At 44.9% G+C, this 27,759-nt stretch overlaps 1 protein-coding gene across 3 annotated transcripts in view; it reads right to left on the bottom strand.

Moving 5' to 3' along the window:
- Positions 1–26,425, bottom strand: part of DNAAF9 (dynein axonemal assembly factor 9) — a 548,844-nt gene extending 522,419 nt beyond the window's left edge. Inside the window, exon 1 of one of the 3 annotated variants that reach the window (XM_078678718.1) lies at positions 23,808–26,425. In XM_078678718.1, the coding sequence (XP_078534844.1) occupies positions 23,808–24,289 (482 nt within the window). In that variant the 5' untranslated portion in view covers positions 24,290–26,425. Of the gene's footprint in view, positions 1–23,435; positions 23,705–23,807 lie in introns of those variants that run through there. The other 2 variants (XM_078678720.1, XM_078678719.1) reach the window with 2 other exon arrangements.
- Between the last annotated feature and the right edge of the window lie 1,334 nt (positions 26,426–27,759).

Below are 27,759 nucleotides of genomic sequence, written 5' to 3' on the forward strand. Positions count from 1 at the left end.
TCCATTCAGTATCTAAACACCTGATCAACTAGAGCCCTTTGAAGAGGACAAAACATGCCGACATGACTCTGGGAAATCAAGAACCTACACAACGTTCTCAATCTTAATCTAAGATTCAAACCAATCCTAATTATTTTAGAAAACTTCTGAAAAACTGATGGCTTTAGACTTCCTCTCAACTGAAGGGTATGCTCATCAGGGATTGTGACAAAGCTACATTAATACAGTTACTAGACCACTATCACACTCAATCTCCCTTTACTTCCTTTTGCTAATTACTTTTCTGTCCCATCCGAGGCACTCTGAACTAAGCTAATACTACACATAGCACTGTACAAAACTTCTAATTATATAAATATGCAGCCCACTAGACAGTTTATATTTATGTGACTATCTTCAATGGGGGGGGGGGGCACAAACAGAATGCTGATGATTAACGTTAACACGTCAACAAAACGTACATGAATGTTTCGCATTTTTTCTTCAACATGCTGCTTCAAACATGAGAATTGAACAAAGTTTTCAATGTGAAACACAACAAAGCTTACTTGTAGTTGGTGATGTGGCCCATCACAAGATCTATCCTTCCGATGGAAACTCTTGTGGATCGAAGGTCAGTGTTGCGCAAGCACCGAGGGTGAGAATGAAATTAAGAGAAGGGCCAAAGACAAATAGTGTACTACCTTGATTTGCTATATGCAATCTGATAAATACTTCCAAACAGAGGAAAAGAATGAGTTACGGATACACAGAACTCTACTCTAGCTTCCACCAAGTCCAAAATCATATATATGGAGGACAATTACACCTGCAGTAAACTGAAAGAAGATGAAGCTCTAGATAGATATATAAAGATCTTTATTCGGTTTGTCAAACCATAAAAGTACACACTAGAATTCATTATAAATAATATAAAATCACTTGCAATCATTACATAAAAGAGCATTTCTACATGTTAAAAGGAAAATCTGTTCACCAATATTAATATTCAGGTACCACATGCATTACGATTGTTAATATAGCAGGACTTAAGCACACTCTTTTATAAGATATTGCTAGGACGTGGCATAACAGGAATAGCAAAATGATAACAGCGAAGGTGTAAAGAGCATTAATTGTAATGCAATTGTTTCCTGCCACTTTGCGCAGCTTTTATAGTAGCTGCAATAAGCCTATATGCTATATAACATAATTGCTAATTATACTAATTGCAGATATGGCAAATTTGGTCTGCAGAATGTAAGTGGTGGGGACTAAAAAAACATATCTTAACATTAAGGATCAGTTAATCAACCCATATTCAACAAGCATTGAAAATGCAATAGGTCTCGCAATAGAAGAGTTTTAAATTTTTCGTTTTGCAAATGGATGAGTGGCGTTGCGTGGATGAGTGGCGTTGCGTGGATGAGTGGCGTTGCGTGGATGAGTGGCGTTGCGTGGATGAGTGGCGTTGCGTGGATGAGTGGCGTTGCGTGTGTGAGTGGCGTTGCGTGGATGAGTGGCGTTGCGTGGATGAGTGGCGTTGCGTGTGAGTGGCGTTGCGTGGGTGAGTGGCGTTGCGTGGGTGAGTGGCATTGCGTGGTTGAGTGGCGTTGCGTGGTTGAGTGGCGTTGGTTTTGAAAATAGCAAAATTAATAGCTTTGTCAGTTACAATGTCAATAGTTTTAACTTTCGCAAATGTGACACCTATATCATTTGTAATGCAATGTGTGTTGTATTTACGTGACTTAGATGTATTGATATTACAAATAACAATGGCTTTTAATTTTGTAAATAATAAATACTGAAATAAAATGTATTGTAATTTATATTGGCAATAGCTTAAACGTTTGTAAATAACTTTTGTGAAGATTATGTTCAGTGTATTTTATTGTGACGAAAATTCAAGAACATTGCATTTGCACCTACACACACACACACACACACACACATATAGATGTGGTGGTGGTGGATCTAGGGGATATGGTGGTGGTGGATGTGGTGGTGCATGTGGTGGTGGTGATGGTGGATGTGGTGGTGATGGTGGTGGATGTGGGGGTGGATGTGGTGGTGGTGGTGGATGTGGTGGTGGATGTGGTGGTGGTGGTGGATGTGGTGAAAGTGGTGGTGGATGTGGTGGTGGAAGTGATGGTGGGTGTGGTGGATGTGGTGGTGGATGTGGTGGTGGATGCGGTGGTGGATGAGGTGGTGGATGTGGGGGTGGTGGTGGATGTGGTGGTGGTGGATGCGGTGGTGGTGGTGGATGCGGTGGTGGTGGTGGATGTGGTGGTGGTGGTGGATGTGGTGGTGGTGGATGCGGTGGTGGTGGTGCATGCGGTGGTGGTGGAAGTGGTGGTGGATGTGTTGGATGTGGTGGTGGATGTGGTGGTGGTGGATGTGGTGGTGGTGGATGCGGTGGATGTGGGTGTGGTGGATGTGGTGGTGGATGCGGTGGTGGTGCCTTTTTTTTTTAATCTGCTAAAGTAAGTTATTAATGCAATTTCGGATTAGGGGGGCATGACGACAGTGCATCTTTGCTTTGCACTTGGACATGCTGCAAAACATACTGTGTTGTATTCTTCTGTGAAATCCCCATGACATTTGGCAGTTAAAAGAATGTATTGAAAGAAATGTTCATCTAAATAAGATAATTAGTGTGCACGACATAATTCTGTAGAACTACAGATTCAGTTTAGGTATGCAGCCCTGCGTTACAAAATCATTTAGAACTGAAATGCAAGAAAGTTGCAGTTTGGCTTTGAAACGGATCAGAGAGGTGTCTGCGTGATAAATGAATGATGAATAGGAATGGACAGAATGGAAATGTGTTTCGAAGGACGTGCTCGGGGTGTGCATACTGGAAGCAGGGCGATGGATTCGAGGCTATGAGCGAGGGTGATGCCGAGCTCACCTCAAGGAGAGGGGGAGGGGCCAGGGCAGAAAGTAGGGAGGGGAGGTGTAAGTCGGCAAAGTCACACGGATCGAACAAACGATGAGTAAGGGAAGAATTGTTAAATAGGTTTAAAATGGAACAGGAAAAAAGAAACAAACTAGGGAAGGAAAGAAACGGAATCTGAAAGGAAAGAGAAAAAGAATAAAGGAAAGAGCAGAGGGAAAATACAAGACGGAGGGAAGGCAGAGAAGGGGAGGGGGAGGAGAAATGCGACACGGCGGGCAGGGGAGGGGGCGGAGCGGGTTTCGGATTAGGGGGGCATGACGACAGTGCATCTTTGCTTTGCACTTGGACATGCTGCAAAACATACTGTGTTGTATTCTTCTGTGAAATCCCCATGACATTTGGCAGTTAAAAGAATGTATTGAAAGAAATGTTCATCTAAATAAGATAATTAGTGTGCACGACATAATTCTGTAGAACTACAGATTCAGTTTAGGTATGCAGCCCTGCGTTACAAAATCATTTAGAACTGAAATGCAAGAAAGTTGCAGTTTGGCTTTGAAACGGATCAGAGAGGTGTCTGCGTGATAAATGAATGATGAATAGGAATGGACAGAATGGAAATGTGTTTCGAAGGACGTGCTCGGGGTGTGCATACTGGAAGCAGGGCGATGGATTCGAGGCTATGAGCGAGGGTGATGCCGAGCTCACCTCAAGGAGAGGGGGAGGGGCCAGGGCAGAAAGTAGGGAGGGGAGGTGTAAGTCGGCAAAGTCACACGGATCGAACAAACGATGAGTAAGGGAAGAATTGTTAAATATGTTTAAAATGGAACAGGAAAAAAGAAACAAACTAGGGAAGGAAAGAAACGGAATCTGAAAGGAAAGAGAAAAAGAATAAAGGAAAGAGCAGAGGGAAAATACAAGACGGAGGGAAGGCAGAGAAGGGGAGGGAGGAGGAGAAATGCGACACGGCGGACAGGGGAGGGGGCGGAGCGGGGAGAGCGGCCTTTGAAGTGCACTTTACACGGCCGGCCGGCAGTGAAACTGAAAGCACGGCCGGCCGGCCGTGAAAGCCTTTGATGACGCAGCAGGGGGAACAGACGGCGAGAGGGTGTGAAAGCAGCAGGGGCAGGCAGGCGGCTGGGGGCATGTGCACGCGCTTTTAAGCGCATGCGCATTTAGCTTAAAAGTCACGGGCACTGCAAGGAATCGCCATGATTCCTTGCAAGTTAGGTAAAGAGTGGTTAAGCCCCCATAGTCTCGCAAGCTCGATGCGCATGCGCATCGACAGGCGAGACCTAAAAATCCACAACATTTCAAACCACTTATAACTTATAAAGCCAGGCATGGGCGCTTTCGGGGGCCTGGCTCGGAACAATAGCAAAATAGGAGCAGCACTATGTAAAATGCATTGGTTTTAGTGCAATAAATATCAGACAATAATAAATAAGAAGAGAAAACATTCCTTCACATAAAAAGCAAGTTGTCTATCCATATTCAAGTTCCCCAGTATTTACAATCACTAATAGACCAGGTGTGAAAAACTTTCTTTTAGAATACACTATCAAGGCCTGGCGCAGCGGGAGTAGCAAAATGCAAGCTATGGAATAATATGCATTTATTGCTGTATAGTTATTTTTCGACCACTTCTCGCAGCCTTACAGAGGCAGTTAAAACAAAACAGCTCTGGAAAATCTAGGTGGTAGAGACAAAGAAAACAGGTCTACAAATTAAGGATCAGTTGGTCAACCCATATTCAAAATCCATAGCATTTACGATCACTTAGAAAGCCAGGCATGAGCGCGTTCAGGAGCCTGGCTCAGCAAAATAGCTGAATAGTAGCAACAAAATATAAAGTGCATTGGGCACAGTACAATTAAAAACTGACCATGGTGAATAAAATGATAAAATATGTCTGCACATGAAAATTAAATCGTCACTCCATGTTCAAATTCTGCAGCGCTTACAATCACTAATAGACCAGGTGTAAAAAACGTTATTTTAGAATACACTGCCAATGGACCTAGCGCAATGGTGGTAGCAACATTATGGCAATGGAATAAAGTGCATTTGTTGCAGTACAGTGCTTTCAGACCACTTTGCACAGCCTTATGGAGGCTGCAATGAACATGTATACTGTGTGGCATACCATTTCTGTTTGTAATAGTTGCAGTTAAAGCAAAGCTGATCTACGAGACCCAATAATAAGATTTCTGAGCAGTGGGACTAAAATGTTTTTTCAAGGGACCCTATATAGGGCACAAAAGAAAACAAAGTGCAACTGTGATTGAGTAGATATGGGGTCAGATGGGCAAACCATGAGATCTTTATCGGAATATGCCTGTGATGGGAATGAAACCAACAGATGGGCCATGTTAAGAACAAACCCCCAGATTCATCATTGTCCTCTTTTGCGAGTCCTTAATAGCGATTTTTTAAGGAATCGCTATTAAAGACTCGCAAAACAGGATTCATGTAGAAATCGCAATATTGCGATTTCTACAGCTTCCTTCAAATAAGGATGCGATTTCAAGGGTGCCAGGGGTGTCCAAAGGACACCCTGTAGCACCCCTGAAATGTAAATGTAGACTGATGCTGCGCACACACATGTCCAAAGGACATGTGTGTGTGTAACATACAACTGAGAAAAATGCACTAAAGTGCATTTATCTCAGTTTTCGCTATTTACCACGTAGTCAGACTTCGCGGCAAATAGCGGCCAACAATAGCGATTTCGCAATTCAAAAATGGTTTATGAATTGCATTTAAGGAATCTCAAATAGAGACTCCTTAAATGCAACTTCTCGCAATTTAGCGATTTCGCAATTTGCGATTTTTGCATTTGGGGTGATGAATCCTAAATGCAAAAATTGCGCTCGCAAAGGGCCAGATTCTCAGAATCTGGCCCTTTGCGCGCAGATTTTCCGTTGATGAATCTGGCTGAAAGTCTTACCAGATAATATCTCTGGGTACTGGGAATAATATTTAGGTATGGTTTTATACGGCTAGTCATCATTAATGATGCATAAGCCCCCACCATCCTTTTACCGCACTCCAACTCACCTCTTTTACTTACCATAAGGACCAAGAGTTAATTTTTGACAATTACTTTGGAGCGCATTTCTAGATTCTGTGGATTATCAAAAAGATTGTGACGTCTAATTGCACACAAATGGGTCTTCATATTCTGTAGCCACAGGAGGATACACGCTTAGTCTAAAGTCAAGTAATCTGTGATCACCACTTGATTGAGTGTTGCTTAAGATTGACTTCAAATTGATATCCAAAACAGTATTGGTTCTATCTTGATAGTGTACCCCAGATGTTTATATAGTGAGAGGTACCCCTCCCCCCCCCCCCCAGGTAGTCGGAGTTGACGCAAAAAAATATTTTCGCCAGCTTGTAACTGTACCAGTTTGCAGAGGCCCCAGATACCACTCCATAACAGGCCGGCCGAGATGCATCTGGCTTTGTATATATTCATTATTGCCTCGAGGGAAGTGGATCCCAGTTTCTTTGCGAACTTTAACATGGATGCCCTATTCTGCTCAAAATATATGCAATGCACCTCACTTTCATCAGGTGTTTTCAAGTGCACTTATTGTCGAAAGGTAGCCGTAAATACATTAAAGTCAATAATGTCTGCAATTTGATGCCACGTATCTGAAACAGGCTCACCTTGCTCTTGGATGGTCCGCACATTATTGTGAAGTATTTGGTCTTCATTATTTGCAGCCCTGGCTGCCCATAATTTCCACAAATCTTTCCAGTAACCTTTGTAAACCAACCCCTGTTCTAGACATAAGGTTATAGTCATCGGCATACATGAGGACTGGCAAACATCCTGTTCCGGCTCTTGGAGGGAGCGGGGGGAAATCAGTCTCTAGCAAGGTATGTCTCCAGGTCATTAATATTGAGGCCAAACAAAAAAGGGGCGGGTACACAGTCTTTTCTTACGCCCCTCTTGATCTTAATGGGGTGTATGCATTCTCCTTTAGGGCCATATTTAACCCATATTCGGGCCTATATTTAACATTGCCCACTATATCCTCATCTAGCTTAGATAGAATGTATACAATCAAAGGTTCAGCACCCACAGCCAGCATCTAAGTCCATTGTCTACCTCTGTGGACGTTATCGAATACTATGCTGAGGTTCACAAAGCGAGGTATAAGCACTCCCCCTTATTGTGAACATACTTGCTAATCATGAGTGGGAGGTTCAGGCAATGGTTCCTAGCCCGATTCTGAACCCATATTGTTTTGATGCTAAAGCATCCTGCTCTGCTGCACAGGTCTCCAAGAGGTCCAACAGAATCCTGTCAATCACGTTTTCCGTTGAGTCATTAAGTGATATCTGGCGATAACAACTGGGGTCCCCTCTGTCCTCTTTTTTTTTTTTTTTAAATCACGACAATGACTGAGTTTGACCAAGACTTAGGTGGGCCACAGACGATTGTGCTATTCAGTACATTAGCTAGAAGTAGTGTCCGAAAATCGATGTTGTGTTTGAAAAGGTCAATGGGGACACGGACATGGAGCTTTGTTGCTAGAGTACCATCCCACTGCCAGATTGACCTCTTCTAGTGAGACTGTCAGTTGGTCACCTTAACTTGGGATGGAGATATTGTCCACTCCCTAGGTGTTAGGGTTCAAAGTCTTTGGTAAAGTGTCACCCATGTGGAGGACTGTATAGTTACATCAGTTCTGACAATATATCCGCTTATAAAATAGGATGAATTCACCCACTTTCTAGAGCAGGGACACCTAATTAGTAACACTTGCCCTCTCTAGCAATCCCATGCCTTCTTTCTTATGGTTTCCTTTCTTGACCTGATCATTGCTTAGTAATGGTTTCTTCAATGTTGTACTTCGTCAAGGTCCCTGGGAGTCTTTTATCAGGACACTTTTTAAGAGTCTGTGTGCTTTTGAGCAGGAACTATCAGATCACTTATTTATCCTTACTATGGCAAGCTTCGAAGGGGCTGTTAGCAGTTCTGAGGTACATTTGCATACTACAGTGTATGCCTCCAGGATATCTAGTGGTTTAGCTTTGTGATCAAGACATACCATAAGATTTTTCATGTTAACTCTAACCAAGATTCTCACATTCACCCTGTGTCAATGTCTGCCTACTTGGGGCCAATGCCCCTATTTTTTGTGTATTCAATTGAAGGGATAATGTATGCTGTGATGGAAACTGTCCCAAGGATAAGTTTAAACTAAGTGGTTATGGTCACACATTAACAGGAAAGACAGATGTGTATATTATGGCAAGCACATCGAATTGAGGGTCAATATCCGTAGACAGGGCGGAGCAGTGCTGGTAAGTCAAACCACTGGGTGACATGCAAACTATTTATATGGTAACGAGCACGTTACCTCTGACACCATAGATCACAGTAGGGTTCCTATCACAGATGTCCCTATTGATGCAAAAAGAAGCATGGAGTTTGCAACCACAGAGTCAATAAAAGGGACATCTGTGATAGGAAACCTACTGTGATCTATGGTGTCAGAGGTAACGTGCTCGTTGAAATATTTGATTATTGATTCTGGCCTCTGTCACCTCAATCGAATCATTCCCCTTAGTTTGATATCCATGCAAACGATTTAGGCATAGTGCAGTTTGGACCCAACTGGGGACATAGGGTACAACAAAATGAGGACAACATAAGCCAAGGAAGGGAAAGGGGAGTCGTTTAAGACCTGCTGCCGCATCTGATGTGGCCGGGGGTGTCCCACCATCATTCTAATAGCGACTCACCAAATAGGTTACGTTCGAAGTGCGAATCGTCAGCTACATCGTTATCCCATAGTCCGCTAACAGTGTTACTGGAAATGGAGAAGTGCCGACAACTGAAATCCCCGTCACATAATATAGCATAATCCTCCTTTGTCCTACCTATTACATTGCTTAGTGCAGAGTCCAATGAGTACAATATTGCTGGAATCTGTAGTTAAAGTTGCTATGGTAGAAATTAAAGGATTAGGAGTGATTGTGATACAAAAGATAGATAAATTACCTGAAAATGTGGTGATCCTAAAAGATTGTTGACTATTTTACAAGACAATGCAACATTAATTATGGGCAAAAGACCGCCACTGTTGTGACCATGTGTAGCTGGTATAGCTGGCGTAATTACTGAATAAAACCCATTCATGTGCTGATTTATATGTGACCATGTCTCATGTAAACAATTGATCAGATATTCATTTATCATATTAACCCAGTAAGCATCTATCAGTTTAAACAGCAATATTCCAAAAAAAGAATATTTGGGTCCAGTGCAATTGGCGCAGTATTTATGCCATGACTTGGGGTTATATCTGGTACTAGCGGTTGAATAAAAGAATTGAACTTTGTTGAGTACCTATGTGGTGGAGGATCATGTTGAAGTGTGGGTGGGTTTAGGATTAGTAGAATGCTTCCAGGTTTTGGCATCCTTTGATAGTTCTTTAATGCTGGGCACATTAACATTAGAACTAGGCCAGAGTTCATGGCCAGGGTCCATGTTGCTCCGTTTGGCTCTGTGTTCCGTTAGAACAGGAAGAATTTTTGTCACCCACCCAATGTTCAATCTTATGCATACAATTACACTTATCCAGTCAGTCAACACTTATCCAGTCAGTCAACATCGGCTAAAACAGAGAAGTAATTGTATGTTGGCATAGCACATGGGGAGGCTAATGTCCTGCTTACGAGGGGTCTTGTTAGACCCTTATTGAGCAATGCATCAAAAAAGGGGCCTGTACAAATAGCTCAGGGCTACTGCCTGTATAGTGTATTTGGTGAAGGCCAATCTGGACAGACTATGCAGTACTAAACCAGTCAGTTGTGCATCATGGGGATTTATAACTACGCAGTCTCCTTCTTCCCTCCTGGTCCTGGTGCCTAACAATAAGACTCTCCGTATCAAGACAGTGCCTTTAGATAAGGGATTACTGCTTAACTTCCCCAGCGATGAGCACGATTTGTCCTGGCTGCAGGACAGGTACATATTTTAATATGATCACAAAAAGGGTAGCCTCAAGGGGCAGGTGGAGGATAGTGGGAGGTGTAATTACAAGGGATTTGTTGACTTTCCTGCTTGATATATAGTCAGATCACATCAAGGTAGCTTCCGACTGCAAGGATGGTACGGGTTGATCAGTCATACTACAATATAATGGCTGTTCATGTACAATCCTATTCATTTATCCTCGAGAGTCTCTTCTCATGTTGAGATGCTAAGTAGTGACTGGAGTGTAGTGTGAGTTCTCTGGGCCACGTTTCCATCTTGGTCTAATAGCTTTGGGAGTTGCCCTAAAACGTCCTTCAGTGCCAGTTCGATACCCTTGGGAGCTGAGACAACTAGGCTGAGCAAATTCATACGTGCATCCTCCATGAGGTTTAGATATGTGCATCCTCCATGAGTTTTAGATAAAGTATGATAGGGTCACCCTTATCCTCATCCTGTATTAATGTCTGGTACAGCAGAAACCCTTTGTCAGGCCCTTGGGCCAAAGGGCCTTTCTCAAGTGATGCACTGACTGCTATCTTATTGGGGTCCCTCTTGGCCACTGTTGGTTTCCTGAGACCGGCTCTTATCTGTTGCATATTACTTTTGTGCTTCTTAGTTGGGGTGACCCAATAGGGTCTCTCTCATTATATGGCTCACTCTCTGGGATAATTTTCCAACGCCCCCAAAAATACGCAAGGTTTGTCCACTACCGGACAACTGCTCTCTGTTGATGCCCCCTGGGAATTCATCAGAGTTGCATTTGTAAGCGTGTTTTCAGAGGTGGGATCTCTAATTAGAGCAGAGGTCAGCGCTTTCTTAGTGGCATCCAGTCTCTCCTCCACACACTCAATTTCGATACTGATTGCACCCATAGTGCTTGTCAAAAAGCTAGTGATGGTGCCAGTTATTAAACGCTCCTTATTTGGTGCATTAGGCACGTCTAAGGCTGTGGATTTCATCTTACCCGTAGGGTGATGAGGTCTTTAACAATGTTGACAGCACAGCTTCTTAACGGCAGAGAGGCAAAGGGGGTGGCCAGCCTCGTTCAGCCGCGGACAGGTGCAGATGGCCTGCCCTTGGACCCGGCTTCATCCGTGCACTTTCCACACTGTGAGAGTGGCACTGCACTGACTAGCACTTTGAGGCAGCGTGCGGGTGGGAAACAAATGTCGCGAAAACCAAGCAAGGGTTTGGCTCTTCTGCAGTAAGGCTTAGCCTTAAAGTTATGAAACAACCACTGTGTGCCAGTACTGCAAACCTGTTTATCACAACATCAACCTGAAGAAAAGAATTAAACTACTTCTTCAGAAAGAAACATTCATTTGAATTAATCCATTTATTTCCAATAGCGAATCAAAAAGTCATATTTTTTCTTTTTTTTATCAAAAAGTTACATATTAAATCAACAGGAGAGAGAAGGGGAATGGGGGGGAAGAATCCCTTGTCTGAATAAGATTTGTGTTTTCTTGAAGGTGTCGCACTCTTACAATCATTCATTCACTTTTCTCATACATACTCATATATACAGTTTTTTAACCAACAGAAATGTGTTGTTTGAAGAAGAAAAGAAAGAAGGGGGGGTTTGGGAAACAGTTTTAACAAAAATAAAAAACAATTCTACAACGTAGTATCAAAAAAGAGGAACATTTAGAATCACATTTATAAATTTGATAATAGGCCATCTAAACCATTAAACATCATTCCACAATGATTTATTCTCAATAATTATCGATTGGCCTAACACAATGCTGGTCAGTCTCCTGGCAGGTAGCCTGGTGGGAGCTGAAGTCCCCGGTGTCAGCCCGATCTGGTTGCGGCTCATGTTCTGCACTGCGGGAGTGGTACTGCGTCAAGTGCTTTAGGCCAGTGTACGACTGGAAAACAAACATCAGTACATTCTGGCGGGGTGCATGGTAGGGGCTGTAGTCCCCGCTGTCAGCCCGGTCTGATTGCGGTTCGTGTCTCGCGCTCCAGGAGTGGTTCTGCGATTATAAGCTCTTTGGGGCAGCATGCAAGCAAGAAATAACGGTTGGTGCCTCAAGGCGCGAGTCCTGGTGGGGGCTAAAGTCCCCACTGTTAGCCCGGTCTGGTTGTGGGTCATGTCCTCACTTTATATTTATTGCATTCTCTAATATGAGAGGGGCTTTAAGTTGAAAACCAAATCTTTTCACTACTGTATGTTCGACACACAAAAAAAAAAATATATATATATATATATATATATATATATATATATATATATATATATATATATATATATATATATATATATATATATATATATATATATTCACGCTCCAAGGTTGTCCACCTTATGAGTAGCACGCGAGCAGCAGCTTTATTTATGTGTAGGTGAGGACGGGGATCCGCTCGTAGACGCTGCTCCGTAATGGATCTGCCCGACGCGTTTCGAAGCTCCATCTGCTTCTCTTCAGGGGCTTTAACGGAAGCGGTGTGCGCACCCGTTACACTTCTCCAATTTCATATAACTCACCCGCCAATGGGAGGCTCCAATGAGACTTCTGGGAAGTGTAGTGCGGAAAGCACACAATCAAGTCCTGTATGGACTCCACGAGTGGGCCCGTCCTCGATCCCATGTACGGCTGCTACTTCACTGCCGTGACCCCCACGTTAACGGGGTGGTGCATACTCTGCGGCTGGACTGCCGCATATATATTCACGCTCCAAGGTTGTCCACCTTATGAGTAGCACGCGAGCAGCAGCTTTATTTATGTGTAGGTGAGGACGGGGATCCGCTCGTAGACGCCGCTCCGTAATGGATCTGCCCGACGCGTTTCGAAGCTCCATCTGCTTCTCTTCAGGGGCTTTAACGGAAGCGGTGTGCGCACCCGTTACACTTCTCCAATTTCATATAACTCACCCGCCAATGGGAGGCTCCAATGAGACTTCTGGGAAGTGTAGTGCGGAAAGCACACAATCAAGTCCTGTATGGACTCCACGAGTGGGCCCGTCCTCGATCCCATGTACGGCTGCTACTTCACTGCCGTGACCCCCACGTTAACGGGGTGGTGCATACTCTGCGGCTGGACTGCCGCATATATATTCACGCTCCAAGGTTGTCCACCTTATGAGTAGCACGCGAGCAGCAGCTTTATTTATGTGTAGGTGAGGACGGGGATCCGCTCGTAGACGCCGCTCCGTAATGGATCTGCCCGACGCGTTTCGAAGCTCCATCTGCTTCTCTTCAGGGGCTTTAACGGAAGCGGTGTGCGCACCCGTTACACTTCTCCAATTTCATATAACTCACCCGCCAATGGGAGGCTCCAATGAGACTTCTGGGAAGTGTAGTGCGGAAAGCACACAATCAAGTCCTGTATGGACTCCACGAGTGGGCCCGTCCTCGATCCCATGTACGGCTGCTACTTCACTGCCGTGACCCCCACGTTAACGGGGTGGTGCATACTCTGCGGCTGGACTGCCGCATATATATTCACGCTCCAAGGTTGTCCACCTTATGAGTAGCACGCGAGCAGCAGCTTTATTTATGTGTAGGTGAGGACGGGGATCCGCTCGTAGACGCCGCTTCGAAACGCGTCGGGCAGATCCCGTACGGAGCGGCGTCTACGAGTGGATCCCCGTCCTCACCTATACATAAACCAAGCTGCTGTTCGCGTGCTACTCAAAGGTGGACACCTTCGAGCATTGATTTATATGCGGCCGTCCAGCCGCGGAGTATGCACCACCCCGGTACCCTGGGGGTCACTAAAGTGAAGCAGCAGTCGTACTTGGAATCGAGGACGGGCCCACTTGTGGAGTCCATACAGGACTTGATTGTGTGCTTCCCGGACCGCACTTCCCAGAATGCACAGTCTCATTTGAGCCTCCCATCGGTGGATGTGTTATATATAAAATGGGGAAGTGGGTCGGCGGTTGCGCACACCGCTTCCGTTAAAGCCCCTGAAGAGAAGCATATGGAGCTTCGAAACGCGTCGGGCAGATCCCGTACGGAGCGGCGTCTACGAGTGGATCCCCGTCCTCACCTATACATAAACCAAGCTGCTGTTCGCGTGCTACTCAAAGGTGGACACCTTCGAGCATTGATTTATACGCGGCCGTCCAGCCGCGGAGTATGCACCACCCCGGTACCCTGGGGGTCACTAAAGTGAAGCAGCAGTCGTACTTGGAATCGAGGACGGGCCCACTTGTGGAGTCCATACAGGACTTGATTGTGTGCTTCCCGGACCGCACTTCCCAGAATGCACAGTCTCATTTGAGCCTCCCATCGGTGGGTGTGTTATATATAAAATGGGGAAGTGGGTCGGCGGTTGCGCACACCGCTTCCGTTAAAGCCCCTGAAGAGAAGCATATGGAGCTTCGAAACGCGTCGGGCAGATCCCGTACGGAGCGGCGTCTACGAGTGGATCCCCGTCCTCACCTATACATAAACCAAGCTGCTGTTCGCGTGCTACTAAAAGGTGGACACCTTCGAGCATTGATTTATATGCGGCCGTCCAGCCGCGGAGTATGCACCACCCCGGTACCCTGGGGGTCACTAAAGTGAAGCAGCAGTCGTACTTGGAATCGAGGACGGGCCCACTTGTGGAGTCCATACAGGACTTGATTGTGTGCTTCCCGGACCGCACTTCCCAGAATGCACAGTCTCATTTGAGCCTCCCATCGGTGGGTGTGTTATATATAAAATGGGGAAGTGGGTCGGCGGTTGCGCACACCGCTTCCGTTAAAGCCCCTGAAGAGAAGCATATGGAGCTTCGAAACGCGTCGGGCAGATCCCGTACGGAGCGGCGTCTACGAGTGGATCCCCGTCCTCACCTATACATAAACCAAGCTGCTGTTCGCGTGCTACTCAAAGGTGGACACCTTCGAGCATTGATTTATACGCGGCCGTCCAGCCGCGGAGTATGCACCACCCCGGTACCCTGGGGGTCACTAAAGTGAAGCAGCAGTCGTACTTGGAATCGAGGACGGGCCCACTTGTGGAGTCCATACAGGACTTGATTGTGTGCTTCCCGGACCGCACTTCCCAGAATGCACAGTCTCATTTGAGCCTCCCATCGGTGGGTGTGTTATATATAAAATGGGGAAGTGGGTCGGCGGTTGCGCACACCGCTTCCGTTAAAGCCCCTGAAGAGAAGCATATGGAGCTTCGAAACGCGTCGGGCAGATCCCGTACGGAGCGGCGTCTACGAGTGGATCCCCGTCCTCACCTATACATAAACCAAGCTGCTGTTCGCGTGCTACTCAAAGGTGGACACCTTCGAGCATTGATTTATACGCGGCCGTCCAGCCGCGGAGTATGCACCACCCCGGTACCCTGGGGGTCACTAAAGTGAAGCAGCAGTCGTACTTGGAATCGAGGACGGGCCCACTTGTGGAGTCCATACAGGACTTGATTGTGTGCTTCCCGGACCGCACTTCCCAGAATGCACAGTCTCATTTGAGCCTCCCATCGGTGGGTGTGTTATATATAAAATGGGGAAGTGGGTCGGCGGTTGCGCACACCGCTTCCGTTAAAGCCCCTGAAGAGAAGCATATGGAGCTTCGAAACGCGTCGGGCAGATCCCGTACGGAGCGGCGTCTACGAGTGGATCCCCGTCCTCACCTATACATAAACCAAGCTGCTGTTCGCGTGCTACTCAAAGGTGGACACCTTCGAGCATTGATTTATACGCGGCCGTCCAGCCGCGGAGTATGCACCACCCCGGTACCCTGGGGGTCACTAAAGTGAAGCAGCAGTCGTACTTGGAATCGAGGACGGGCCCACTTGTGGAGTCCATACAGGACTTGATTGTGTGCTTCCCGGACCGCACTTCCCAGAATGCACAGTCTCATTTGAGCCTCCCATCGGTGGGTGTGTTATATATAAAATGGGGAAGTGGGTCGGCGGTTGCGCACACCGCTTCCGTTAAAGCCCCTGAAGAGAAGCATATGGAGCTTCGAAACGCGTCGGGCAGATCCCGTACGGAGCGGCGTCTACGAGTGGATCCCCGTCCTCACCTATACATAAACCAAGCTGCTGTTCGCGTGCTACTCAAAGGTGGACACCTTCGAGCATTGATTTATACGCGGCCGTCCAGCCGCGGAGTATGCACCACCCCGGTACTCTGGGGGTCACTAAAGTGAAGCAGCAGTCGTACTTGGAATCGAGGACGGGCCCACTTGTGGAGTCCATACAGGACTTGATTGTGTGCTTCCCGGACCGCACTTCCCAGAATGCACAGTCTCATTTGAGCCTCCCATCGGTGGGTGTGTTATATATAAAATGGGGAAGTGGGTCGGCGGTTGCGCACACCGCTTCCGTTAAAGCCCCTGAAGAGAAGCATATGGAGCTTCGAAACGCGTCGGGCAGATCCCGTACGGAGCGGCGTCTACGAGTGGATCCCCGTCCTCACCTATACATAAACCAAGCTGCTGTTCGCGTGCTACTCAAAGGTGGACACCTTCGAGCATTGATATATATATATATATATATATATATATATATATATGCTCCAACAACCCCTCTCCCAGCCGAGAGAGAGGTAGAAAAGCAGCACTCGCGGGGTGGGTTTCAGAGTTTCTTTATTTTTTTAGTGCAGACGCGTTTCGGGCAAAGCCCTTTGTCAATGTAATTACAAAACGCTGACAGGAAGACATTATATGCAGCGCGTTGCGTCTGATGGAAACTGAAAATGGACTACCCGACTCAGAACCGCGGGCGCCATATTGGAATGTGCAATGTAACATTGTTACAATGATCAAAGGGCAACAGATTACCTTTTCTCAGTATCATTCATTTGGTTATTAAGCTGTAGATCAGCATGCATTCAACATTCAATTAATGATTATTGTGACCAAAAATATATATATGAGCTAAAACAGGTACATTTTAGATATGCTAAAATTTGCATGTAGGTTCCATCCGTATTTATCCTCTTATTTACTGTACATGGTTACTCATTTTGTCACAGAAAATAAATACAAATGCCCACTCGATCAAACATTCCATTATTATCTTGCCGTGGATCGGCTTAGGCGGCTCCTATTGCTAGAAACCGCTAATAATGACCAGGGGAAAGCCCCCAGGTCAACACAGATTCCATCAGATTAGAGTGAGACAGCAAGCTGTTGACTGATGCAGATTATTTGCCCAGATGGATGGCTAATTCCTCGCCACTATTCAAACCATTTGGAATTTTGGTCTGTAGGTCAATAATAAAGCGAGACTCCAAACGTCTTAGCTTTAAAAGTCTGTTCCCACCCCTTTCACTCTCTGGAACTTGGTCAACCCCAAAGTATTGTAACAGATCTCTGTTGCTGCGATGTTTGATGGCAAAGTGTTTGGCAACAGGAGAAGTCAGATCCTTGTTGGCTATCGCCCTCATATGTTCTAGGATTCTTAACTTCACACTTTTTATGGTGCTCCCTATATACTTAAGGTTGCAGGGGCATACTAGACAATACACCACATACGGTGTCTGACATGTGATGAAGGACCCAATGTTTTTCTTCCTTGTGACCCCAGGGATTTCGTAGCCCAAGACCCTTTTGCTGTAAGCACAGGCCTTGCATTTGCCACAAGGATAGAATCCTTTCATTTCAGCCAGAGTGTTCGTCCTAGCAACGGGAGTCTCTAGGTGGCTGTGTACCAGTAAGTCCTTAATGGACTTCGTTTTTCTGAAGGTTACAAGTGGGTTGTTGGGGATGTCTACCCCAATTATAGGGTCAGTCTTTAAGATATGCCAGCTGTGGCGTAGGATTCCTTTGAGCTGATTGGAATTGTTGCTGTAGGATGTTATTAAGCGGAATTTGCCCTCATCTGTTTTGTTGGAGTTTATTTTGTCTTTCAGTAATTCGGCTCTGTCTATCCCAGACACTCTTTTGAGAGTTTCGGTCAGGAGAGCCTGATTGTAACCTCTTTGTTTGAACCTGGACAGACTGTCTTTTGCTGCTTCCTGGAAGTCCTCCTCACGTGAGCAATTCCGTTTAAGACGCAAGAGCTCCCCGTAAGGAATACTTTGTTTCAGGTTCGTCGGGTGTGCGCTTTCAGCGTGTAAGACGCTGTTGCCAGCAGTAGGCTTGCGGTATAGGGATGTTGTTACCTGGTTATCAATAATAGTTACACGAAGGTCGAGGTAGCTCACTGCCACTGAGCTAACCTCGCCTGTGAATCTAAGATTGACATTGTTGTTGTTTAAATGAGAGATATACTCTCTGGCACTCTGTTCCGACCCCCTCCACACCAGGAAGAGGTCATCAATGTATCTGTGCCACTTGACCACATTAGTGGTCCAAGTAGTGTTTCCCTCTGACCAGGCCACCTGCTCCTCCCACCAGCCTACGAATAAATTCGCATAGCTGGGGGCGAAGCAGGTTCCCATGGCGGTCCCAGAGATCTGCTTAAAGAGTTCACCCTGAAAGAGAAAAATGTTATTTAACAGGCAAAATTCTGTTAACTCTAGCAACATGGTACTATGTCCTGCATACTTTAGTGGTCTCTTTTTCATAAAATATTCCACTGCTTTCAGGCCTTGCGCATGATCAATACACGTGTATAAGCTCGTGATATCCATCACAATCATAACATACATGGGATCCCACACTAGATCTTGTAGTTGTACAATAAATTCCTTTGTATCCCTAATGTATGAGGACAATTGGAGCACTGACTGAAACAGGAAATGGTCAATGAACACCGAAAGATTCTCTGTAAGGCTGCCCATTGATGAAACTATTGGGCGGCCAGGCGGTGTTTTGAGATCCTTATGAACTTTGGGCAGATGGTAAAAAGTAGGGATTACAGGATGGTTTGATCGTAAAAAGAGATGTTCCTCAGTGCTTAACATATCTTTATTATGCCATATCTGTATAAGCTTGTCATACTCTTGGATGCTCTCCTGATATTTCCTCATAGTAGTGAGTTCATAATGTTCTTGGTTCGAAAGTTGTCGTTTCGCTTCCCCTACATACATGTCCTTAGTCATTATAACTACATTTCCTCCTTTGTCGGAAGGCTTGTAGATCACGGAAGTGTCATCCTGAAGACTTTTTAGGGCTTTCCTTTGTCCCATGGTTAATGGGTTTGTGACGTTCTCTTTTGTGTTCTTTTTGGACATGCGTAGTCTAATCAGATCTTTTATCACAGTCTCTGAGAAAATATCGATCGCATCTTGGGCCATTTGTGGTAGGAAATGCGAGGTAGGTTTGAAAGGACTCTGTGGGGCTTCCTGATCTATGCCCACCTTCCTACTCCTTTGAGTCAAACTCGATTTATCAGAATCACTCACTGTTGTTTCCGATCTTATCTCTTCCAAGATTTCTAAAGTTTCCAGATCACCCAATTGGATGGTATCAGTCTCCAAAATTCTATTTTGTCGTCTTTCATGTGTCGTTGGTTTGGTTTTATAATATTTATGCAACTTTAGTTTCCTGGTAAATCTAAAGAGATCGATCCTAGTTTGAGTAAATTCCAGATCATTTTGTGGACAGAACGAGAGGCCCAGTTGTAACACAGTTTCTTCATCCTTAGTCAGTTGTTTGGGACTAAGGTTCACAATAGTTAAGGATTCAGAGGTGTCTAGCGGGTTCCCCCCTTCTTTGCTTTCCCGCGAGCCAGATTGTTGCCTCTTCCTCTTCCGCGTCCTCTTCCGGCCGCCCCTCCTTGTTTTTCTGCGTCTGGTTCCGGGGGCTTTACTTTCCCCCCCCCTGAGCCAAGCATGGCGGATTACGTCGAATTCCTCGTGAAAAGGAGTTTTAGTTGGCCTGGATGGTCCTGCCACTCCTTCCTCATCGGATCCAGTGACTTCGGATTCTGAGGTTTCGATTCTTTCGGGCGGCTGTGCAGAGTTCTGCTTTTGTTTGAATAGATCTTTCCTTGGGCCATCAAATTTCTTGGCGAAAGTAAGTACTCTCCCCATTGCATAATCCCGTTCGTCCCTGTCGAATTTTTCTTCCTTTCGCAATCTGATTTTCGTTTCGTACCTAGTCAGCCGTTTTTTCATTTCTACCATCATTTCTTGATGTTTTGTGTTTTCGGGTGATTTTTCCAATTCATCCTCAAGTAGTTTGATCTCATTCATGGCCTTCTCCCTATCACTCCACGCGAATTTGACAAGTAATGTCAAGCTCCCTTTGCAAAATTCCGCGGTATGTACGTGCCATTCCTCCAAGAGTTGGGGGTCTGGATTTTCATATGCTGGTATAGTGTACACACGCAGACCCCGTGGGACCCTCTCCACCTTGATGTAGTTCTCAAGCGAGGTGGCCTCCCACCATTTCCGTGTCTCTCTCTCGAACAGTCTCTCGAGCTTTATGTACTTTTGAGCCAAAGGGTAATGGTGGGAGGCCACCTCGCATGAGAACTACATCAAGGTGGAGAGGGTCCCACGGGGTCTGCGTGTGTACACTATACCAGCATATGAAAATCCAGACCCCCAACTCTTGGAGGGTTTTGCAGTCCTCCCACGCAGGACTACATGGGTGTGCCTATTTTCATCAGGGGGCGGAGCAAGGCACATAAAGCATCATGGAGACAGGACTACATTTGGCAGAGCACTCACGTTTGGAGAGGGGCGCCGAAGAAGGCCCACAAGCCGAAATGCATCCGCCTGAGTTTTCACCAAAATAAAGTGCTCCTTTTAAATCTCCCCTTGGGTCACTGCTCTTTCATTTGGAGGAGATTTCTGTTTTACAATTTTGCGACATATATATATATATATATCTCCTCCACAGCGGTTCCTTCTCGGGAGTTTTCGCAGCGCTCACACATGTGCGGTATCCTGCGGCAGAACCCAGCCGCTTACTATTCCAACAACTATTCCCGATCGTGAGCAAGGTGGAGTGACACCGAAACGCGTAGATCAATGCGCTAGTTGCCCTTAGATTTGAAAAAATAAAGAGGATTGCTGTTTAAATCCCAGCTGGTTGTGCGACCCGTTGTTTTCCCCTTTTGGGGAATAGTTGTTGGAATATATATATATATATCAGCAACAAAATCCTTTTTACAAAGACGCCGCACTCCTCTTGAAGGTTATAATTTCTGTTTATTTGGCCTGTTCTCTTCCTCCACCTACGCGTTTCGAACCAATTAGGTTCCTGAGCACGGTAGGTATTGGCTAAATACCGTGAACAGGAACCTTCTTGGTTCGAAACGCGTAGGTTGCAAAGCCCGAAACGCGTCACTGCTGGAAAACAGGCTGAAATAAAATAAGAACTTGCCTGAAAGTTAAGTGGTCCATCCTCCTTCTTCGGCGGCACTGCTGGAAGTGGTTTGGAGATGTGTAGTGGATATATATATATATATATATATATATATATATATATATATATATATATATATACACACATACACACATTCATATATACATATACACACACATATATATATATATATATATATATATACACACACACACACACAATAGTAACCCAAAGATTAAAATTAAAAATATCGTAAGTACTAACCCACTAAAATACACTACTGAAGTTTATAATAATTATTTTTTCACTCCCTAAGAAAGAATTTTGCCCTCAGTTTCCAAAACTACGGAGCAAAATAATAACTTAGCAAGAGTGATCACTGACTGGGTCCTGTGACACAAAACAAAAGCAACAAGACAGAAAATTTATTGATATGAAAACAAAGCACAAGGAACATGTCCGTGACAACTTAAAAAAAAAGCGCTAAAATATAAACACGTGCACTGTATTTATATAATGCATGTGTCTAGGGAAGAAGCTCTTCTATTTTTCTGTACCTGTCCACAATGCTTGAGGCAGGTGAGCTAATTAAAATCCTCCGATTGTTAAAAAGGTATAATTACTAACACTTTGTCTCAAAGAAAACCCGTAACAATCTCCAAACACACCGTCCATATTTGTTGCAATGCTGGCTGCAGCAGAACGTGCATTTAGGTGGTATCATGTCCTGCACTGTCACCTGATCTGACACAGCGGATGCCACCTCACAAAAGAGCTCATTTGAAATGCATGGAGGTCCTCTGCTGGGGACCAGGATACCTTATCATCAACAAAGCACATTTCAATCAATAGATCACTTGGCAATGATAAATCACAGTTTAATCACCTTGCAAGCGAGCTCGAAAGCGCGTTCAAAAAACGGCATCAGCTTAATAAACAGCTGTAAGGTCACTTTCAAGGGCACAGGTCATCATGTGGCTGAGAGCAGCCAGCAGAAAAACACAACTGGGGCAGTAGGTGTTCATTTACATCAACTAGTAAATATCACAAAAAGAAATAACCCAATGCAAAACGTATTTACTTTTTATGAATACTAGGTAGAGTGCACGAAACCGAAACAAAGAACATATTTAAACAGAAAGTGTTAATTCACTTAAAAACGTTTGCTCTCACATAAAATGTATAGAAGTGCTAGAATGAAAGGTGATGGTTGCTAAACAAGAAGTGTGGGAATTACAGCAATGAGTGTAAATGTACTTTGCATTAGACAGCACTCAACTGAAATAAACGAAACAAAACCAACCCAAGCACAAAGCATGGGGATTCTGGAATGTCAAACAAAGCAACTAGAAGTCAGGAGAACATTTTTTAAGAACAGAGGCACTCACTCTGCCTCAGAAATAGCCAACAGCTATTCCCCAAGACAAAGAAATAATAGCTGCATGTGTTCTTTGTCAAGCCAGAATGTGGCCTTCTGCAGAAGAAGTGGCAAGTAGAGGGTAAAAGGACACACTGGCTTCTGATAGAGAAAAGTAGGCAGTTGTGTTTCTGAGAGAAAAGTAAGCAGTTTTGTTTCTGAGAGAGAGCAAACATGTCAATCGCGATTCTTAGTAACCAGAGCATCGCGATAGCGACCACAAGAAAAGAAATTAGGTATAACCGGGAATAAAGAATGATGTACAATTGTGACATGCTATAAAAGTTATGCTATCGCGATCAGAAAAAGTGTTCCTCTTGGAACTGATGCACAGTAAATAGTGATGATGCTATTGTGACAACTGCGCAAACATCAGACAGAAACAATATAAGAGAAGAAAAAAATATCTTCACATAAATGACACGATAAACAATAGTGATCGTGACATTTACAACACAAACATGAGTGAGGATATTTCAATGTATTTTTTTTGTATTCTTTTGTTACAGTTTTACATAGCGTGCATTTACATTTACATGACCCCCAAATTACAGTACAAAAGTGAAAGAACTCCAGTTACTCAAATTAAAATTAAGTCATTTAATGTATATAATATGCAGCACAGCAACAAAGACATCAGGCCTCCAGTGCAACTGACTGCCTGGGGACTTGCATTCTAAAACAGTGCTCTATGGAACCAGAAAAAGGAAGAAATCAGAACAAGTGAATACAATGAGTATATTGCAAATGTAACAAGGTCAATATATTTTTTTTTGGCACGGGGAGACTGACTGGTTCGCCCAGAATCACAGGATGTTGATTCTGTTCCAAAATCAACAACCGTTAGGCCACATTAGGGATTTGTATAAATACGGACGTGGTGAACAATGGTGTATATTGCACGTTTAACGGTATTCTGTATTACACATAAGTATGAAATATTTTATAAACTATGAATGTAAAAAAAAAAGCACAAATGCTACCACATAATGATGAGCTCATGGGTGAGGTCGCCCCCTGCTGAGACCCGATAATTGCCACGTTGTAGATGGGGGTTGTTTTCTCTCCCACACACCCCTTCAGGTGGCGGACAGTGCGGGTGTCCACGGGCAGCCATGGGGGGGGGGTCCACGTGTCCTGTGGGGTGGCATGGGCATCAGAAGGATGCCCACCCCCAGGACACGTTGGCATTGTGTTGTTGTTGTGTCCAGGGGGTTTCTATGACACACGGGCGCGGCTTCAGCCCCTCCCTCCCCTTGCTCGCCACCAGGGCAACCAAATGACACAGACCAGACAGAAAAAAAACCGTTGGGTTCGAAATGACAGGAGCGGGCGCGCGCATCCCGCGAGCTCACCTGACAGAGGGCGTGACGCGCTGCAGCGGGGGCGCGCGGCCGCGCACGGCCGCCGGGGGTCTGAGGAAAGCCATGGCGCGCGATCTGCGAGAGAACGGGCTGGTCCTTGCAGCGCTGCCGCTCGCCGAATGCCTGGGAGGTGAGGCGTCCCTCTCCGTTCCACTCCCTCCTTCCCTCTGTCCCCGCTGATCCCCAGGCGGAGCAGGGGAACCAACCGCCCGCCCCCTGCCTAGCCCCCGCCCCGCAGAGGGAGGGAGCCATTCGGGGTTGGGCAGCAGTGCGTCACCCGCTGGAGCAGACGCCATCTTTGAGCGGACTATTTTAGTTTCTCTTGAGAGCGGATGGATGGAACCCTGAGGAGCGCAAACCAGCGCCATGTCTGATCGGGGATTGGTGTGCCTCTGTAATGGCAAAACTGCGTCTATATTTGGGAACAAATGCTGGTCCTTTAATGATGAGACTTGAGTTAAACTTGACGCCATCTTCTATTGGGAAGACTAACTTTTAGTCTTTCGGATCCTTCACACTTTTAAGTTTCTGGAACCATCTTTAGTAGGGAAAATAGGATGCTACCGCACTTCCATGCACCACCGAATGTGGCGCAAGTGCATACATGCCAATGTACCCAAATCAGACGGGAGACTCCCGGTTTCTTTAGACAACAATGGTTCTGTTTTACAGCCCTGAAAAATACCACGCATCATGCGTTAGACTAACGCTTTTCAATGTGGTGTTCCACATCACCTCACTGAAATGTGAAGTGAAATCATGCATTTATAGTGCCTGCTCAGCTGTCAAACCAGAGCACTGAAAACTGCACCCCAGACAGTAATTCAACTCATTTCTTGACCCTTACGGTCATCTGGCACTCACATGAGGTCAACTTTATAATTATGTATTTTACTCCTGTTTTAACCTAATGCTGACACCTTTATTTTTTACAATAGACATATGCAACTTGTTAGTGTTGTAACTGCATATATGTAACTCATTAGCGTGCTCAAAATAAAAAATCAGACGAGTACTATCCATTCACATTCAGTCATATGCCTAACTAAGAGGTCATTTAATAAATAACTTTGCCCAGGTCAGGTGTGGGAGGAACGGCAAACTCTCGGCCCCCTTTCCTGTAACCAGGGGGGTACGCCAGGGTTGTGCTCTTGCCCCTACTCTCTTCAGCCTATATGTTAATGGCTTGATAGACGAATTGGATGGAGTTAGGGATAACGATGCCCCGAGATTGGCAACTGGAAGGGTGCCTGCTCTGATGTTCGCGGATGACACTTTGCTGTTATCCCGAACATCAACAGGCATCCAGCGGGTTCTGGGTGTGTTTTCAACTTTCTGTGCCTCGAGGGGATTGGAGGTTAACCTGGACGAAACCACGTTTATGGTTTTCAATCCCCGAAGCACACCCGCCCGAGCCCTGTCTTGAACGGCACCCCACTTGAGCGGGTGAAAACCTTTGTCTACCTGGGTGTCACGTTAACTGAAGACTTTGACTGGGGCCAACAGGTGTCTAGATCTGCCCTGAGACTTTCACAGATTATAGGGGGATTGTGAAATTTCATAAAACTTCACAATTTAAACCAGTCGCCCCCGTCCTTGAAACTTATAGAGCCCAGACCAGGTCAGCAGCTACGTATGGGGCAGAACTATGGGGGCACAAGAACGTACTGAGTCTTCTAAAGGTGGAACAAGCTTTCATGAGAAATTTGGTAGGCTTACCCCAAAGCACCCCCCTCATACCATTGCGGTTAGATATGGGCCTTGAGTCCATAAAAGATCTGATAGCCGCACGACCCCTGCTCTACTGGAGAAGGCTCTGTAATATACCGGAACTTGTTGATTACAGAACGGAATTATCTGCCGTCTGGGGCAGCTCAAGAACAAAAATATACCCTGGCTATCCCACATCAAGGCCCTGCTTTACCAAATTGGCTTGCCTCAATTGTGGGAGTCCCTGGAGGAGAGCTGTCCTAGGCTCCAGAGGTCAGAACTGTTGGCTATCCTGAGAAACAACAGCCTCAACACGCTACTCAGCTCGCCATCCCAGGGCAAGCTAACAACTGAATTCCTGCAGGTGAAAACTGCGCCCAAGAAGGAGGATTTCTTAGATCTTGTGCAGCCTCCTCTTGCGCGAAAACTATATATTCAACTAAAGCATGGCTGTTTGCCCATCAGGGGGCTGACCTCCAAATAGACTATTTCAAATGAGGGAAGTTGCCCAGCATGTAACAATAGCACAGAAGATATCGTCCATGTCCTGTTCTTCTGCTCGGCGTATAGCAAAATACAGAAATGCTGGTTGGCCCCTCTCTGTAGAAACTTGGGACTTAGACAATGTGCACAGGCTTGCAGAATTTTAACATATGATACCTCCCCCCCCCATTGTGTTTGCTGTCTCCCGCTTCTTACACGGTATGTGGCGCAGAAGGACCACCTTTTTGATAAGGACCTAATTGGAGCAACCCCCCTTTAGTATTCCTTTTTCCTTTTACTCCCCCTTTTGATAACTTTTGATACCTTGTGATAAACGTACTGTTTAATAATTTTTAACTGCTTATATTTATGGATTTTATTACCGTGCTTGTATGTATTTTATCTGCACTTTTATGGTCAACGACCGAAATAAAGTTATCAAATGAATGAATGAATAAATAACAAAATTCCCCCCAGAACAGCCCAGGAACAATTCAATACAAATATATAAAGATTTTATTACATAGGATAAATCTTCTTCAGTACATAAATATCAAACCACATAATGTTTTTTTTTTAAAACAGAGAACAAACTTCATCAATACAGTCCCACGTGTCAACTTCATACATAACTCTCATACCATCATACATACCAGGGTTACATGCAATCCATACCACATACACACAACATATCCAAGGTACATAACAGCCACAGGCTGATCAAGATGTTACAGATGAAGACAAATCATCAGGGAGATGGAAAGTAGATCAGTCAAAATATCCCCAGTTGAAAAAACGCCGACACACGTTTCGGTGTGTGGCCCCAGCCGGGGCTACACCTTCATCAGGGCGGAGATGTACAACTCACAGTGGGTCAGAATATCTGTAGAGAAAATACATGTTTCAACACCAAGACCACTAGTGATTTACTTATCAATCAATTCAGAAACATAGCTGTTCGGGGAGTATAAGAAGAATAGATAGTCTGATTTCAGGAAGCAAAAAATGCCTGGAATAAACTGCAAAGTCACACACAATATAGACCAGACGTGTAGTCTCAACCAGGTGATGAGACCACAGTGTTGGAGAATAGACTAAAATAGTATAGTGAGAGTATCCAGACAATACCCGTGTCAAATGAAGAAAATAGTAGATAAAGGTCTAACAAAGAAAACAAAAAAGAATAAAGAATAAGGCCATAGGTGAAAGAGAGCATCAAAGATATGCCCATAACGAAAAATAGTGATCCATCTTCTTGTTTTTTTCCCCTGCATCCCCTTCAATCTTGCCTTGGTCGTTTCTATCCTCCTTTTGTCTCTAATGCTTTGCTCTAGTGAAGCTTTAAAACTCAATAGAGATTGTGTATATATATGACACTTTTGGTGATGGTCTGGGTGTTTTTAAATTTAATATGGCACCAATTTTTTGTTGTTAGAATTAATGTATATGACTAATAGCATGTTTTAATGAATACTTTTTTGATATTGATTGACCTCATGGTAAAGAGACGATTTTTAATGTATATAGGACCCATACATGACACTTACATACATCTTTTTTGATTATTTGTATTAAGCCTAGGTTGTTCATCGAAATTCTAATCATGGCTACCTGATGAAGGCTAATAGCCGAAACGCGCGTAGGATCTACTTATCTGTCGAGCCATGAAATAATTGTTTATTGTTTTTGCTTTACAATAATGTTTTGTAGTAATAGGCATTTTTTGTATTGATTTTTGTATTTGTGATCA

The sequence above is a fragment of the Lissotriton helveticus genome, chromosome 2_2 (assembly GCF_964261635.1).
Source record: "Lissotriton helveticus chromosome 2_2, aLisHel1.1, whole genome shotgun sequence".
Lineage (NCBI taxonomy): Eukaryota > Metazoa > Chordata > Amphibia > Caudata > Salamandridae > Lissotriton > Lissotriton helveticus.